Below are 17,069 nucleotides of genomic sequence, written 5' to 3'. Positions count from 1 at the left end.
TTTCTGTGCTGTTATTCCTGTTGGGAATGGGAGCCGAGGGTGTGACATGGATGTGTTAAACATGTCCTGTGGAATCTAAAATGACACTGCAGGGGACAAAGTGACAGCTGGCTGGGAGCTGTGTGTCACAGGGCCTGGCTGTGTGCTTACCCCAAAATCCCCAGGGGCTCAGGGGTGCTCAGGAGCATTGTGTTGGGGACTGTCACCCCCCTGGAGGGGGTCCCCGAAGGTGGCTTGGGGCTTTTGGTGTCACATTTAGCTGGGTGGATTTCTGGGGGGCTGTGGCTGTGTGCCTTGTCCTCCACCAGCCCCTCGGTGCCCCTCTCCTCTCGGGAGAAGCAGACACGGGGCAGAGGTGACACCAGAGGGTCCCCGGGGAGACAAGCAGGGACATGGTGTCGAGGCCGGGAAGGTCGTGAGGACGCGGAGCTTGAACTTGAATTAGATGGTAATTGCGACGTGCCTAATTACAGGGAAAGAGCAAATCACTCCGGTGCTTCATAAAGTGTCTGACACGGAATAACGAGGATAATTAGCAATCAGACGGGAAGCTGCTGCCTCCCCGGCCCCCGAAAGCCCTGGGGAGCCCCTCTCGCCCTCCCTTCCGCAGAGCATCTGCCCCTGCCTGGCGTGGCTTGTCCCCCGCAGCGTGGGACATCAGCCCCCCAGTCCCCCCAGGGTGGGACATTGGCCCAGCAAAGCCCCCCGAGCTGGGCTGAGGTGCAGCTGGTGGCCGTGTCCCCTGCTCAAAGTGGCTGTCGCTGGCCAATGTGTGTGCGTGTGTCCAGGTGTCTGTCCTGTCCCCGCACGGATCCGTGTCCAGGTGTCCGTCCCCACGGCCGTGTCCAGCTGTGCAGCTCGTGCCTGCTGCCAGCAATGCATTAATGCCGCCTGACGCTAGAGCGCACCACAAGCATGTCGTGACATCCTCCCGGGGACACGGCTCCCTGCAGGGCCACCTGCCCCGGCCACCTGCCCGCGGCCACCCCGCTGGGGACCCCGGCTGGCCCTGGTGGCCGCAGGGGACTGATGGCGCCTGATTGCACTCGGAGGGAGTGGGAAGGGTGGAGGGTTGTGGCACAACAAAAAAAGCCCCCTGCCATCCCAGCCTGGCTGCTGTCACCCCTGGGGGACCGGGAGGAGGGCAAGGAGTGCCTGGCTCCCGATTAGCTGCACCTTTTAGTGATGGTTTAGGGTTTAGGGAATGGTTTAGGGAATGTGTGTCCCCCCGGTGGGTTGTGTTGGGGAGCTGATCCTGAACCTCCTGTCCTCCCATCCCAGCACCCAAAGGCTGAGGAACGTCCTGTGGACACGAAGGGACCTCCCAGCCCCAAAACAGCCCTGGCTGAGGGGTGCTAGGTGGCTTTGGTGACTTCAACTCCTGCTTTCCCTGGAGCCACCTCACTCCTGTCCCCTGCCACCTCCACTCCAACACCGGCAATGCCCATCCCTCCGTCCCCTTCCCAGCACCTTCACAGCAGCTCCCACCGTGAGTTTTGGGCTGGTTCTCCGCTAGGTTTGCGGAGAGGGCTGAGCACCCCGGGGCCACCACGGGGATGACGTTCCTGGTGTCCCTGAGTGCTGGGGCAGGGTGGAGGTCACGCTTTCCTCGGTCCCGCTACGTGCCTGTCTCCTTCCCGCCTCTCCTGCTGCCTTCTCCTTTTTTTGTTTCCCCCTCTTGGAGCAGCTGTTCTCTAATAAGCTGTTAATGATGATACAGTAAGTAGGAGCGGAGAGTCCTGCGGGAGCTGCCACGATTTGTGTAATTGGCCTCAGAGGAGACAGAAGTATCTAATATTTACATGCCGGTATTAGTCCCCTGGGAGCCTGTCTGGGCTGGCACGGGAGGCAGCTCCCAGCCTCAACCTGTCTGCTCCCGGCTGATGGATCCTCAGATCTGCGATGGATGGGAGCTGCCAGCTGGGAATGGAGGGGATTACCCCGCACCCCCCCCCCAAAAAAAAAAAAAAAAAAAGGAAAAAAGCTGAGCATCCTCACAGCTCGGCACCCAGCTGGTCTGTGGGAGCAGCGGGGCTGGGCTGAGCTTCCAGATGGGGGATTCTGAGGTTTGGGAAGCCCTGTGCTGGAGTGAGGTGGAGGCTGGAGCCGGGGATGTCCCAGAGTGAGTTTACCAGGGCTTTGACATGACTCTTGAGGCACAAACACGTTCCTGAGCTGGCTGGTGCCTGGAGCAAGGAGGGGCAGTGGAGAGGGGTGCTCACCATGTGGCCACCAAGCACCCTGTGCCAGTGGCTGGGGTGGGTCCCTGGCAGGGCAGGTTTGGGAGCAGCGCTGTCATCGTGGGCTGGGTGCGCCGTGGGGCTGGGCAGGGGCTGGTGAAACTGCCCCTGGTGATCCTGCCTGCAGCCATGAGGCTGGAATGCCGGGGGAAACTGAGGCACGGCAGGGGAAACTGAGGCGTGAAGGGCTGAGGAGCAGCCTGCCCTCCCTCCTGCCAGCTCTCACCTTATGGGGTCTTGCCCTGGGCTCCGCCCTGTGCTGGAGTGTGGACAGGGTGTCGCCAGGGCTGTCCCGCTTCCCTCGGTAGCCCCTGGTGTCCCCTGGGCTCTAGGGTTGCCCCCTCCTGCTCCTGCACCCCCAAACCTGCAGAGACCCCCCCCCCCCCCAGAGGAGAGGGTAGGGACCGGCATGGGGACACCAACGCTAAGCAGTGGGAACATCCCAATTCCCTGCTTGGGGTGGAAGCTGGGGGGTGCCAGGGTCCTCTAACCAATCTCCCATTGCACGGAGGGGCCCGCAGCCCTGTGGGGCTGCATCCCCAACCTTTCCCACCGAGATTCCCCCTCTCCCATTGCCTTGGCACCCCCCGGCACGGTGGCTCAGTGCCTTCTGCGAGGGGACGTCTCACCGTGTGCCCTCCTCATGCTGGGGGTGCCCTCCACGGGGGATGAGAGGGAAGTGGGGGGCTGATGTGGGTGGCCAGGGGGGGTTATTTGATGGGGTGCCAGGCTGGGCGCCGCTGTTCACCCCGCGGAATCAAAGGCACAGCGTTCCCCAGGTGTTTTCCAAAAGGCAAGCGGGCAGCTTCGCTTTGGAGGTGGCCTCATCCTGCCCGCTGGGACTGGGCTGGGAGCCACCAGGACCTGGCACCCGGGCTTGTGTGAGGTCTCCAGGGGGGCTGGGTGGGGAGGTCGCTGAGCCCTGGCGAGCTCGTGGCAGGGATGGAGGCTCTTGGCTGCAGTCCTGTGGTTCCACGCTGGTGTCTGGGGGGTGAGGAGCTGTTGGCTTCTGTTCTTCCCTCATCCCTCCCGCCCTCCTGTCATCCCTCCATCCTTCCCTCCAACCCTTTTCGGTTGTCCTCCCTGCTCAGGACGTTCCAGCCTCTCTGTCCCTGGCTTCCTGCCAGCCCTTTCCCACACTCCCTAATCCCGAGCTCCAGCCCTGGCTGCTGATGCCTTGGGAGCAGCTGCTGAAATCTCCCCGAGCCAGGGCAACGGGACCTGGTCCTTGACCTCCCGGAGAATCCTGGGGGTGGCAGGTTTGGCGTGGGGACAGCAGGGGTGTCCCCAGGTCCCCTGCTGTGTCAGCCACCCCTTGTCCGGGGCAGAGTGGATGGATTTATGTTGGCAAGGGGTGCAGTGGGGAGCAGGGCAGCACTCCTGGGTGCTCACAGGCTCTCGTGGGGTGTAGGGAGGGTGTTCACGGCCCCTCAAACCCCTGTTCTGTGGGCGTTTTGGGGGGGAGATCCCCCCCCCACCTCCTTCCCTCCCTCCTGCCTGATCTGTTCAATCTGCTAAGCAGGGGAATAGTGCAGCCACCATCTGTGAGCCTGCCAATAATGGGATTAACTCCTTCCCCTGGCCGGGCCGAGCCTGACGCTCTTTCTGGCACCCCCTTCCCGGGGTACCCGCTCCTCCCGGCCCCCCCGCCAGGACATGCCGGTGCTGATGTTCCAGGGCTGCCTGGGGACAGCCCCAATTTGTCCCCGCGCAGATCTGAGCCACCAGGATGGAGTCACCCCCTCCTGCCTCAGTTTCCCCTCTCTTTGCTCTCTGTCCCCTTGCCTCAGTTCCCCCTCTCCTACCTCAGTGTCCCCCCTTCCTGCCTGTTTTCCACTTTTCATCCTCAGTATCCCCCATTCTGCCTCAGTTTCCCCTCCCGCCTCGCAGGGTGGGTTTGGGGCATTTCAAAGGGCTCAGTGCTGCTGGCAGGGCAGGGGCCACCTTCCCTGCGTGGGCGGGGGAACACACCGAGCTGTGCCTGAATCCCTGAGTGTTTGTGGGCTCCCAGTCTTTGAGGCAGAGGAATGCAGGATTGTGAGCCCACCCCTCCCGGGATGCTGCCCGGGGAGGGATGCAGGATGCGAACCCAACCTCCCCCCGCCCCGGGACGCTGCCCGAGGCTGGGGCAGAGGCGACACCGCACGTGGGGGGATTCAAGGGACCCCCATCCCCCGCCCCGCAGTTTCCAGCCCTTTTGCCGGGGGCGGGATGCCCCCGCTAATCCTCTTAGGCTGCGCCCCGGAGCAGCTGGCGAGGCTGGCCCGGCCGCTGCCCATCCTCCCTCCCAACAGGTGCCCCCCGGCCCCCTCCCCGCCGGGGCTGGGCGGGGGGCTCGGAGCTCCCCGCAGCAGGCAGCCCCCCCCCCCCCCCGCCTTCCCCTTCCCCCGGGGCCGGCCCGGGAGCGCTCATTAATTATCTAATCTTCCCTTTATGTTTAATTTACAGCCCCGCGCGGCTCTGGCCATATGCTGCTTTTGTTGTGTCTGGCTCTTTGTTGTGGCAGGCAGCGGGGGCTGGCGAGACCCCCCCCCCCCACCCCCCAATCCTTTGATCCCCCCCTCCCCTCCCAGCGCCACCCTCCAGCCACCCCCGCGGCACGGTGGCGAGCCCCGCGGAGGGGGTAAGTGCCTTTTTCTCGGTTATTAATTTCCCTGACCCCCCCCCCTCCCCCCCACCCCCGGCTCACCACAGCCCCCACCCCCCCAGCAGTGCGTGTGTGTGTGTGCGTGTGTGTGTGTCCCCCGCCTCTCGCCGGCGGCTCGGGATGTGATCGCGCGTGTGCGTGTGCGCGGCGCTGCCTCCTCCCGCCGCCGCCGCCGGGGTCACCGCGCCGCCCGCGCCCCGCACGCCCCGCACCGCGCCCCGCAGGTACGTGCAGGGCAGGCAGCTGCCTGTGCCCTCCCCTCGGACTGGCCCTCCGCCTTTACCTGTACCCCCCACCTCCCCAAACACCCACACACACCCTGGCTGTACCCCCCATCCCACCCCATCCCACCCCATCCCACCCCATCCCACCCCATCCCACCCCATCCCACCCCATCCCACCCCACCCCATCCCACCCCACCCCATCCCATCCCATCCCATCCCATCCCATCCCAATCATCCCATCCCTGTACCGCCCACCTCTGCACCCCCTACCCCCTAGTCTGCACCTCCCTCATCTCTGCCTGTACCCCCCTCACACACCTGTATCCCTCCATCCTCATCCTAAATCCCCCCACCCCTCCCTGTATCCTCCCACCCCTCTGTGCCCCCCTAGGCACTGCCTGTACCCCCCCACCTGCCTGTGCCCCGTACCCCCAAGCCCTGCCTGCACCCCTCTCCCTGTAACCCCCCTCCTACCCCCTGTCCAGCACTGAGGTGGGCACCTCACCAGCATTGTTGGGGGATAAACCCTGTACCCCCCTTGACTTGTTGCGTGTCCCCCCCCCCCCCCCCCAGTTTTTCTGGGTGTGTTTGGGGGTGGAGGCACAGCGGGGTGACCCCTGTGGCCCCCAGATCCGCGGTGGGTACTTGTGGGGTGGTTTTGTGGAACTTGCTGCAAACTTTTGTGTGGTGCTGCCAGGTGTCTTCTGCACTTCCTGGTTTTTTCTGTGCTTTTTGTTTTTATTTATTTATTTATTTATTTTTAAGTAGTAAAATGTTTTTTCTGTACCCCAGCAGGCCCATACATAGCTCTAACGGGGTGCATAGAGGGGACATTTGGGGGGACCACCTTTTTGGGGGGGGCTCAGGTCTGGCTCCTGGGGGACAGTAGGCAAAGGGTTTGGGGCACTTGGCCACCGGCAGAATGAGGCTCTCTGTCTGCGGGTGATGGGGGCACCCCCTGGTGCTCTGCCGGCGTGCTGAGCTGGGATTTGTCCCTGCCTGTGGGGTGGCCCACTCGGGCTTTGCCAGGCAGGGGGATGCCCAGAGCTCGGGGCAGCGCACAGGGGGCTGTGCTCCTGCTGTCTGTCTGTCTGTCCTCACCTCCTGCAGCTGCTGGTGCCTGTTCCCTGCCAGCCCAGGGCGAGGAGGGTGGCTGCCTGAGCCGTGGGAGGGTGGGTGCCAAGCCTGCCTTGGCTGGAGGATCCGTGTGCCCGGGCCAAGAGCCGGGCTCGGAGCGCTCCGGCAGTGGGGTAAGGTCACCGCGACCGCCAGCGAGGTGGCCCTGCCGGGGCGTGCTGGCTCCTGCGTGCCAGGAGCCACGAGGTGGTGGCAGGAGCTGGGCACTGAGGTCACCAAGCCGCTCGCCAGGTGAACAAATGTCCTTTCATGGGCACAGGAGGCAGCTGGCTCTGCAGGCATCCTGCTGCCAGGGCATTCCGGGGTCTCTGTTGGACAAGGGACTCCTTGTCCCTGAAGGGATGCAGTGGCTTGGGGAGCCCACGTCCTAAAGGTGGGATGTGGCAATAGGGGACAGTGCCAGCTGCTGGCGTGGCTGGTGATAAGGGAGTGGCACTGGATGATCAAGTCACCTGTCCTGGCAGCAGAGAGGGAAACAGAGTGGACACCCCAGCACTCCTCGTCCTTGCATGTGGGGCTGGCTGTCCCCATGCAGCCCCACGGGCCATCAGGGTGCCTGGACTGGTCCTTTTTGGTGTTGTTTTCTGCCCACCAGGTGTGGGGAGCTGAGGAGGGGTCATGCCACCATGCCAGATGGTCGGTGCTGCTGCCTGGCCGTGCTTGTCCCCATACAAAGTCCCGGCCCCACACTGGGGGTCCCTTCCCAAGTAAGTCACCAGAGCTCTGTGTCACGGCCAGGTCTCTCTGGAGCCAAAACACGAGGTTGGGGTCCCCCCAGGGCGCCCCACCATCCCTGCCAGCTGGGGAAACTGAGGCAGTGGGGCAGGAGGCAGCTTGCCCAAGGCACCCAGTGCCAGGGCTGAGGGGAGCAAACAGGATTCTTGGCACGGGCCGGCAGAGCCGAGCTCTGCCTGCGGGCCAGGGCTGCTCTTTGCTGGGTGTGCAGTTTTGCTGCCGCTTTGCACCTCAGCTCTGGCTCCCTGGGGACTGTGCCAGTGTCCCCGCAGGTGACACCCCCTCGCCCTGGTGCTGGTAAAGGGGGCAATTGTTCCCCCCGGGGGCGGCCGGGACCCGGCGCTGTGTGTGGCGGGGCTGGCACCGAGAGCAGCTTGGCCTTGGCCCCCTGCCCGCTGCCGTGCCCTTTTCCAGAGGCAGCTGCCTGTGGGCACGGCTTGGCAGCCGTCCCTCCCGCGGGCTCGGCTGGGGCAGGACCCTGCTCCCCTGGGTCACCTCCGGGCAGGGTTGCAACACGCGGGGCCGCCGCTGTCATGAGTTTGCAGTTCTCGGCTCGGCCGTGGCTTTTTCTCCCGCGTTTCTGTGCCAGCTCCATCCCTAAAGCAGAGGAGGAGATGAGCAAGGGGCCGGTTCTCCCCGGTGTGCCGAAAAGTCCCCTCTGGAGAGGCGCCCAGTGGCGTCACCCCTTGCAGAAGCCATGTGTCAGCTCTGAAAGCCCCTGGATTTCCACCTTGGAGCTGTGTGCGCTTCTGCCCCCGCTTCCTGGGCACACGGGAGCCCTCGTGGTGGTGACATTCCCTGGTCCCTGCTCGGTTCCCTGCATCCCTCCCCTCCCAGCTCGCTTGCCAGCTAATGGCGCGGCTTATTCCTATGGCTTTTTAAGTGCTTAATGGCGCGCGGGGCTAATGATGCAGCTCCCTCTGTTCCTGCCGCCTGGATGGATGGATGGATGGATGGTGTCGGATGGCGCTGCCCCAACCTCCGGGAATGGGGACAGGGACGAGGAGGGGCCCAGCTGGTGCCCCGTGGAGCTGAGGTTGGGAGCGGGCCGTCCGCCTGCCTCTCCTCCCTCCCCTGCGCGGCTGCTCGGAGCAGTAATGTCACCATAAACGATATTTATCACGAGGTGATAAAAATCTATTTCCAGCGACCTCTTGGAAATGGCCCTCGTAAAACCAGGCAGCAGACGGAGGCAGGAGGCAGACAGCGGGGAGGGGGCACGGGCAGGGAAATGGCTGTAATCAGCCACGGAGCAGAGGCTGGATCTGCCGGGGAGCCGGCCCTGCCATTCCCGACCCCGGGAAATTGATGACAGCCGTCAAGGCCAGAGGGCTGCCCAGGCACAGCTGGGAGGATGCTCGGGCATCCCAGGGTTTCAGCATCCTGGGATGCAGCATCCGGGCTGTGAAGGGAGGGCCAGAGGGATTTTTGGCTTGAGATGAACAGGTCTGGGGGTTCTGTCCATCCCAAAGTGACGCTGGAGGGATCCTGGGCTGGAGCTGGTCCTGGAGCAGCAGGCTGGGATGGGATGCTGGCCTACCAGCTTTCCTCCAGTGTTCCCAGCCATAGGGATGTCTCCCACCACTGTCAGGCACTGCTGGGCCACCCCAGTGCCCCCTGTACCCCTCCTGGGGGGCCACCATCAGTCCCAGAGCCTCCCCAGCTCCATCCCCTCAGTGCTGATGGCCAGGAGCTGATTCAGCACCCCAACACTAATTACTGAGCCCACAGTGGATCCTGGCTGTAAATTCTCCATCAGGAGTGGGCTGGGTGGTGGAAAACCTCCCTGGCTCCTTTCCCTGCTGACCTGAGCAGGCACTTGTGGTCCTGTGTAATTCATTGGGGTGCTGAGTTGGCAGGAGGCGTCTCATCCTTCCCCACCCAGCTTTGGGGTTCGCTGCCCCCCCAGGAATCCCTCCTCCCCACAGATGTCGTTCCTGGCTGTGTGATGCTCAGCCCAGCTTTGTCCCCATAGCACTAGGGACAGCCTGGGTGACCCCATGGCCCCGCTGCACCCTGGAGGATGCTGCTGGTCTGGGCATTTCTGGGGGCTTCACCAGGCTGGGGGGACAGAGGACACCTTTTTGGGGTTGGGGAGGTGGGATTTGCTCCTATAAATGGGGACAGTGGGGGACACCCCCACCCCCCCGTTGTCCTCTGTGGGAGGAGGCTGTGAGGGAAAACAGCTCCCAGCTGCAGGGTCTAATCTGCTGCCCTGATGAAGAGACATTAATCACTTAAAGTAATTAACCAGGTGGGACATTGGCTCGACCTCCCCCCCCCCCCCCCCCCCGTGCCTGGGTGTCCCCCTGCTTGGGGTGGCTGCCTTAGAGGGGGGGACACGAGCTGGTGAGGTGGGGGCTGGCTGGGCGGGCAGCTCCCAGCCGCGTATCCTCACGGGGGCTGTGCCAGGAGGGGACAGGAAGGACGATGGGGACATCCAGGAGGATGGGAACATCATGTACAGAGCCTCAGGATCCCCGTGGGGGGACTCGGTGCCGCTCAGGGACTCGATGGCATCGCGGGGCTCTGCGCCCACCTGGCCCGGGGCGCGCGGTGACACGGCGGGGTGTGTGTGGCAGGTATTATCCTGCATTAAAGTTTCCCCTTGCAGATGGTTCACGTTTAATCCGCGGCTTAAGGCAGCGCCGGACCTGGCGGTAAGTCCGTCTTTAGATGGCAGGCGGGAGCCGGGAACGGGCGCTAAGCTGCCCGCGGGATGAAGGGGGACACGGCGGATTGAGGGACACGGATTGAGGCTTTAATGCCACCGTGCCGCGAGCTGATCGCCCGGCCGGAGCGTGGCCCTGGCTGGGATTGCTGTGGCGTGTCCCCCCCCCCCCCCCCCCAAGAGGGGTGGGGACCCCCCCAGATGTGTCCCCTCACCCGGCAGAGCCTTGCTGGCTCCTCCCTGCCTCAGTTTACCCCTGAGCACGCGGGGATTGGCACGTGTGGGAATGTCCCGAAAACATGAGCCGCTGTGGGGTGGGTGGGGTTTTCCGGAGTGAAAAGCCCCTTATGGCAGGCTCCGGTTCCCGTGGCAGGTATTTAGGGTGGCGGGGAGGGGACTGCGGTCACAGACTGCCCGGCAGCTCTGGAGCTGGAGGTGGGTGAGCTATGCTGGGTTGTGGTGTCCCGGAGATGGGGATGGGGAGCAGTGGCCGGGGGTGAGAAGCAGCATGTCCTGTGGGATCTCAGCAGGATTTGGGTGGCAGACACCAAGCTGCGTCCCTCCCATCCCAGTTTTGGGCCCCGTGGTCTCACGGGGACCTAAAGCCAGGGCTGGGGTGTGGTGGCAGAGGGAGGTGGGAGCTGCAGGGACATCTGAGGCCAGGGAGCGACTGCCACAGCCAGGGCAGTTTGTCTCAGTGTGCAATGGCAGCACTGCAGCTGTTAACTCTGGAGTCTAACGATGACAGCGAAGGCTCTGTGCTGCACAACCTTGAGGAAATCCTTGCGGATTTGAAAAGGCTGATTGTTCCCTGCAGGGCCGGGACCAGGAGAGGCGGTGCTGCTGCCAGCCCTGCTGTCCATGCATGGGCGGGATGCTCACATCCTCCTCTGCCTCAGTTTCCCTGCCTTGAAAGGAGGCTGAAGGGAACATTCCCCAGCCTGGCAGGGACTGGCAAACACGAGCTGGAAATGTGTGTCCCCACAGTGGGACAGGGACCGAGCAGGATGCGGGTTCCATCCTGCCCAGCCAGCCCGGTGCTGGGCTGATGGAAGGATGAGCATGGGGGGATTTCATGTGGACGTGGAGCGTTGTGGAGCACAGCACTGCCCGGGCACGGGGTGGAGGTGCTGACATCCCCACCAGCCACGGCTCCTCACAACCTGGAGAAACTGAGGCACGGGAGCTGACACGGCGTGGCCAGCGCTGCCGGAGCAGCGAGCAGCCGCAGATCCCCACGCCCAGAGCCCCAGAGGAGCTCGAGGAAAAGCCGGGAGCGGGCGGCAGCGTGCCCCCCGCCTCCCCCTCCATCACCTCCCTGTTCGCTGGCGAACAAATGTCTGTTCTTGCAAAAAAAAGAAGTGACAGGGGTCGGCGCAGCGCTTTCCACATGACCTGCCCGGGAACAGAGGACGTCTTTGTTAATCCAGCGAGCTGTCAGTTCAGCCTCTTCACAAAAGGCATAAACCACTTATTGCTGCTCTCACCCCTGACCCCGGATCCGCCTGCGCGCCCTCCATTGTGCCGTCTCGAGGAAGCTGGCAAACAATTTCGGCTCCGGCTCCCCCTCCCCGCCGGCGGCTGCCCGCGGGGGCCGCCGCTTGCCCCGCCGGCGTGGGGAGCCGCTGCGGGGGACCCCCCTACGCCCACACCCACACACTCACACCCACACACCCACTCACACACACCCACACCCATACACACACACAAACACACACACACAGCACCTCCCCCGGCCGCATCTGCGCGCCCGCCGCCTCGCCTGGCAGCTGCTGCGAGGGGATGGGGGCTGCCACAAAGGGAGCACCTCCCTCCCTCCCTCCCTCCAGCCGTGCCTCCCTCCCGGGGCTGCCGGAGCAGCTGGTCGGAGCCCACAGGTTTCGGAGAGGGGGTGCTGCTGGGTGCTGCGCCCCGCGGCCTCCTGGCCCAAACCCTTTAATGAGAGGGGACAAAAGCTCCTTAGGGTCCCTGGCTGGGACGGGCTGGGACGGCGGCTTTAGGCAAAGCCGCTTATGGCTCGGCACAAAGCCGCTGGGAACAGCCCAGCTCCTCGCGGTTGGCCCGGATGGGGTGATGCTTGTGCCCCGCCAGCCTCAGGGTGCCTGGGGGTTCACACGGGGTGACAGCCGGGGCAAGGGGGGCTGAGCACGTGCCGCTCACCCTGTCCCCTTGTGCCCAGCGCCCGGACCCCGCGGCGGGGCCGGTGCGCTGGAGCAATTAGATGCAGTCACTTTGGGGCTATATATAACCCAAATTGCTGCCTGCAGCTCGTTAGCTGCTGTCAGAGCCGCTGCGGCCGCGGCGCTGAGGTGGTGTCGCCTGGGGGGGCGGGGGGGGGGGCCTGGAGTGTGACGCGGGGACCTGCTGGTCCCTGGGGGTGGGGCATGAGGGAGGCTGTGGTCATGCTGGGGTGGCCACAGGGTCAGACCCTCGCTGGGGATGGGGTCCTGGGGGGATGTGCTTCACCCCGCGTGTTGCACCAGCTTCTGCTCCGTGTGGTGCAGGTTGGCTGCAGTGACACACGGGGGTCACAGCCAGACCTCTCCCCCTGCCCTCCATTCCCAGGGCTCGTGGTACAGCCTGGCTGAGTGTGCTGTGGCGTGGGGGGCCACTGGTGCATCCCTTGCCCGTGCCAGCAGTGTTTCCAGCCTGGTCTGCCCTCGTGGCTTCCAGCCTGACCACAGTCTCCAGCCCCTTCCATTCGTTCCAGCTCCCGCCCGGGCTCTCCGGCACGTCGCGGCTCTGCCGGCACACACCGGCACCTCGGGCTGTCTGGGGGCAGCTGCGAGATGAGCGCGAACATATTGTGTGGGCTCCTGGAGCAGGCGTCACCGTGTCGCTGCTGGAGAGCGAGCGGGAACCGCAGCCCTGCCGTGACAAACGGCTCCGGCACAGCCGCGGCCGTGCCCACGCGGGCGCCGCGGCACCGCCGCTGCACCGGGACACCGAGCACGGATCCTGTGGGCAGCGATGCTCGTGGGCAGAGCCTCGGTGCTCCCTGTCACCTGCCACCACTGTGACACTTCCCTCTAGCTGTATGAATTTCCTGAGGGGCCACATCCCCATCTTGGGAAGGGTTAACGGCACTGTGTCTCAGTCTGGAGCCTTTTGTTTCTTTCCTTTTTTGTTTTGGATTTTTTTTTTCTTTTTCCCCTTCCCCTCTTTAATGAGGAGTTAGCACAGCTGTAATTGTAGGTTCCAACTTTCTGCCAGCAAACACGGCTGAGAAACTTTAAATACAGTGGAGATGCATGGACCCAGCCACCACCCCCTCCCGTGGGCACCCACCAGGGCCAAGCCGTGCCACCAGCAGGGACCCCAGCTCCCCAGGGGCACCCCAGCCTACTCTTGTGGGAAAACCCTCTGTTTTCAGACTGCCGGGACAAGGATGAGAAGGGCAGAGGCTTCCTGGAGGGAAGAGCAGCTGGAACCGTCTGGGGGAACACACGGCAGGGGCTGTGCTGTGATAAAGCCCCAGCAGGAGCCAGGGGGCTTGAGGGCCTCAGCGACAAAGGGAACTGGGGGGGAGCCTGCTCCTGCAGCCCTCAACACTCCAAAAACACTTTTTATCCTGAGCGCCGCCTCCAGGGCCTGGGGGGAGCTGGGGGGCAGCGAGGGTTTGTGTCCCCCAGGCCTTACAGCCAGCACTCTCTGCATCCCCTGGGAAGTGCAGGATGCGGCCCCTCTGTGCTGGGCATTCTCCTCACCTCATCCCTTGCTCACTCACTCACAGGAGCTGGCACCGACGCTGTGCCAAACCCCATTGCCGGTGCAGCTGTGCCGGTGCTCGCCGGGCTCCGTGCCCGCCGCCTCGCCGGGGTGATGCCAGCCAAGAGCCAAAGATTGCATCCACCCCCGGTGCCCTGGCTGCTGGCAGCGCGGGGATTTTCCGGGGTGCTACCACCTGGGAGGGTGCTGGAGGTTGGGGTGGTGCGGCGGGGGCTTTGCCGTGCCCGCGGCACTCCCGTGGGCGGCGTTTCCGTGGGCGGCATCGGTGCTGCGCACGCCGCAACCCGTCCTGGCGGCAGGCCAGGCGGAATGGGGAAGCCACGTTTTTGGGTGTCCCGAAGGCACAGGAAGTGCTGCTGGTGTGGCCTCCTTGCCCTTTGCTTTCCCACTCCACCAGTGCCGTCCCAAAGCTGGGGGCAGAGCTGGGAGCTGCGGCAGGTGTTTGGGAGCAGAAGGAATGTGTCCTTGGTGGGGAGGGACACACTGTGGACAGGGGGAACACTGGATATGGGGACACTATCCCCTGCCCTTGGTGTCGTTCTGCCACGCTGCCTGCCCTGGGCACCATGCTGGTGGCGTGGGGCACAGGTGACACAGCTGACGTGGGGTCTGGCAGTGACTCTCTGTGCCTGTCCCTGGAGGCCACCAGCTTTGTTTTGACCCCACTCAAACTCTCCATGTCCTTCATACCAAGAATCTGCTGGGGTAGAGCGAGCAGATGCCACCCAGGAGGGGTTTGAGGAGTGTCATGCCATGGGGCCATCCCTGCAAGCTCCGGTTGGAGCCTTTTCCCCATGGTTTTGTCACTTGTGGAGCTGGCCTGCGTGCCAGCTCCATTCTCCCTGTGTTAATAGCATCACGTAACGATGTCACGTTGCTGTCACCTCGCTGCACACCTACCCCTGGCCTGGATGTGCCTGAGGCTGTGCCCTGTGCCCCTGATCCCTGTTGTGGATGTCCTGGGAGCTGTTTCAGGCTTGTCCATCTGCATGTCACCAGCGGGCTGGCCCCAGCTCAGCACCATTCAGCAGGCACAGACCCTGGTCCTCTCTCTCCATCCCTGGAAAGAAGTGGGATAAGCATCTCCCAGAGCCAGGAGGAGCTGAGCTCATCACACTGGGACATGGGGGATCTGCCAGCTCTCCCCTCAAATTTCAGCGCTTGGTGGCAGAGCACCCTTCCCTCCCAGCCTCTTCCCAAGCACCTCAGGGTGCTGCTTAACATATCAGCGCCCCCAAATCAACCTGCTCACCTCTAATTGGGGGCGAGTCTTTGAGGACGTGTCTGGGGAGGAGGGCCCCCGCTCCGAGGGGCTGCCGCCATGCTTTATCTGGGTGGACAGATCCCTCCTAATTGAGCAGATATTCCGTGTTCGCAAACAGATGGCTCCTTTGCATCAATTATTCCTTATCTGTGTAACCGGGGATGATTTGCTGACAGATAGCGCAGGGTGAAGCTAAAGCAAGGAGGCGGCCGGTGCTCCGTGCCGAGCCCGGGGGTCCCAGGGGACACGGGTGGTGAGGGGGGGGGGATCCTGGCTGCCCTTGGGCAGGTGGGACCCATCTCTGGGGCCTTTGCATCTCAGCATCCTTGGCAGGAGAATGGAGGAGGGTGGGGGCTGCTGGTGCTGTGGGGCTGATGAGTGAGTTGGGGTGTGGGGGGGCTCCCTGGGGAGCAGGAGGGTGCCAGCCTTGGCCCAGCTGTCAAAACCCACTTTCCCCACCAAGACTGGCACTTCCCAGCTGTGTCTAGCCCAATGCTGCTGTGACACACGATGGGGAGTGATTAATGCTAATTAATGATTAGTTGCTCCGGGTATCAAAGTGTGCCCCAGCCCTTTCCCATGCCCACAGGTAGGGGATTGCTGCCTGCTGCTGCCGGTGGCATTGTCCTGGGAGGAGGAGTGGTGGCACGGCCTCCCCCCTGAGACATCCCTGCCACCTCCAGGGATCCCGCACCAAGCTGTCAGGGATGGGGACTGATCCCTGGGCTTGTCCCATGCCTGCTGTGAAAGTCACCTTCTGTTAGTCCCTGGGAAGGAGAAGAGCATCCCGCCATCACCGGGGCAGCCAGTGGCACCCCGCCAGTTGGAGCTGGGACGTGGTGGCACTCGAGGACTCACGGGATGTGCCAAGCGCTCGCGGTTCTGCGGCGCTGCCATATGGATTCCATAAATTAAACCTTTCCAGGAAGCAAACGGTAAATTTATACGTCCGCTCGTGTGCGTGGCTCATTGAGTCTGAGGGCTTCCCAGCAAAGCATCCACCGACCATCCATCTCCGTGTTTATAGGAGTAATCCCGAGAAAATGGATGTCACCTGTGGCAGGGGGAGGTCACCTGCATCCCACCGTGCCCGGGGTGGGCGCAGCATCCTGTGAACCTGGGCTGTCCGTGTGTCTTTCCCAAGGTGGCACAACAGTACTGGGATGAGCGTGGTGTCACTGGCTGTTGCTTTATTAAACTAAACAGGAGCGGTGACAGCCCAAGCTGTGTGCCTGGGCAGGAGGGTGACAGCTACAACAAACCCCGGGCCACAGCAGCGCCTGGGGGTTGAGGAGGGGGGGACCGTCCCCAAACAAGGCACAGCGGGAACGCCATCCCCATCCCAGCAGCACGTTTCCCTCGCCTGCCAGGCAGGGAAGGCGATGGGGGGTTGTTGATCTCGAGTAAACACTGCCCGGTTGAGTAATCGGGAGCTGCCTAACCGGCCAGCTGCCGCCGGCGGGCGAGGGGACGCCGCTTTGATTCATGTCCTCACCCCCCCTGCAGCCTTTCTTGTCTGGCTGTGCTGGGAGCCATCGGCCGGATCCAGCTGTAGCCCCGTGGCGCGGGCTGGCGTGCGGCTCCTGCGCCGGCCACGTGCACCGGCCGGCAGGAAAACAAAAGCATCTTGTGTCTGTGCACCCCGAACCCCCCCCGTGCCCCCCACCCGTGCTGCCGCTGCTCGGACCGGGAGAGGCAACGGCGCTGAGTCTCTGTCCTGCTTCTCTTCCAGGCGTCCTCTTCGTCCCTGGAGACAGCCGCCACCAAGCCTGCGGCCGGTGAGTCCCGGCACCGGGGGGCCAGCGCTGGGGAGAGCCTGGGAGCGGGCAGCGCCGTCCCGGACATCGGCCAGCGGACGCCTTTGGATGCGGAGGGTGTGGACGCTGGAGCCACAAGTAGGTGATGCGGGGGGATACCCGAGGGTACAAGGCTGCCATTCCCAAGGGATGTCCCCTGTCCCACTGTGGGGTGACCATCAGCCCCATGTGCTTCTTGGGGCCCCTGGTGAAGGCCCACGCTCAGTGGCATGGGGCTGGGATCCAACACTCGCAGCCCCGCTGGGAAGGTGACCCCGATAGCACCGCAGTCCCTGCCCGCCATCCCCGGGGCCGTGAGTCAGGCTTGTGGGCACCAGGGAGAGCCGCGGTGTTGGGCCGGCTGTGCTGGGGAGCCGGGGGGGCCCCCGGGGCTGGGATGGACCGCGGCTCCAGGGACTCGGCCGCCCCGTCCGTCAGGAGCAGCAGCATTTTTGGGAGAGGTATCATGCGTGCTTCCCGCCTGCTGCCTCCCTGGACCGGCTTGTTTGCCAGCCCTTCCCGGCGGGCGCGCCGGGCCGTGTTGTGCTGGGCCATGCCAGGATCCTTTGATCCGGTAACAACCGCCAGTGCCGGTTCTTGGCGTTGGGAAGAGTCAGGAACCGCA

At 64.0% G+C, this 17,069-nt stretch overlaps 1 protein-coding gene across 1 annotated transcript in view; it reads left to right on the top strand.

Moving 5' to 3' along the window:
* Positions 1-16,577, top strand: part of LOC136295794 (uncharacterized) — a 34,772-nt gene extending 18,195 nt beyond the window's left edge. Inside the window, exon 2 of the mRNA XM_066194434.1 lies at positions 16,381-16,577. Within this exon, the coding sequence (XP_066050531.1) occupies positions 16,381-16,551 (171 nt within the window). The 3' untranslated portion in view covers positions 16,552-16,577. The remainder of the gene's footprint in view (positions 1-16,380) is intronic.
* Positions 16,578-17,069: the final 492 nt, after the last annotated feature.

Source organism: Chamaea fasciata, unplaced genomic scaffold (assembly GCF_029207755.1).
Source record: "Chamaea fasciata isolate MVZ Bird 193981 ecotype frontalis unplaced genomic scaffold, bChaFas1.0.hap1 SCAF_12, whole genome shotgun sequence".
NCBI classification, from domain to species: domain Eukaryota; kingdom Metazoa; phylum Chordata; class Aves; order Passeriformes; family Sylviidae; genus Chamaea; species Chamaea fasciata.
The sequence above is the reverse complement of the archived record's forward strand: the minus strand, read 5'-3'. Positions and strand labels throughout refer to the sequence as shown.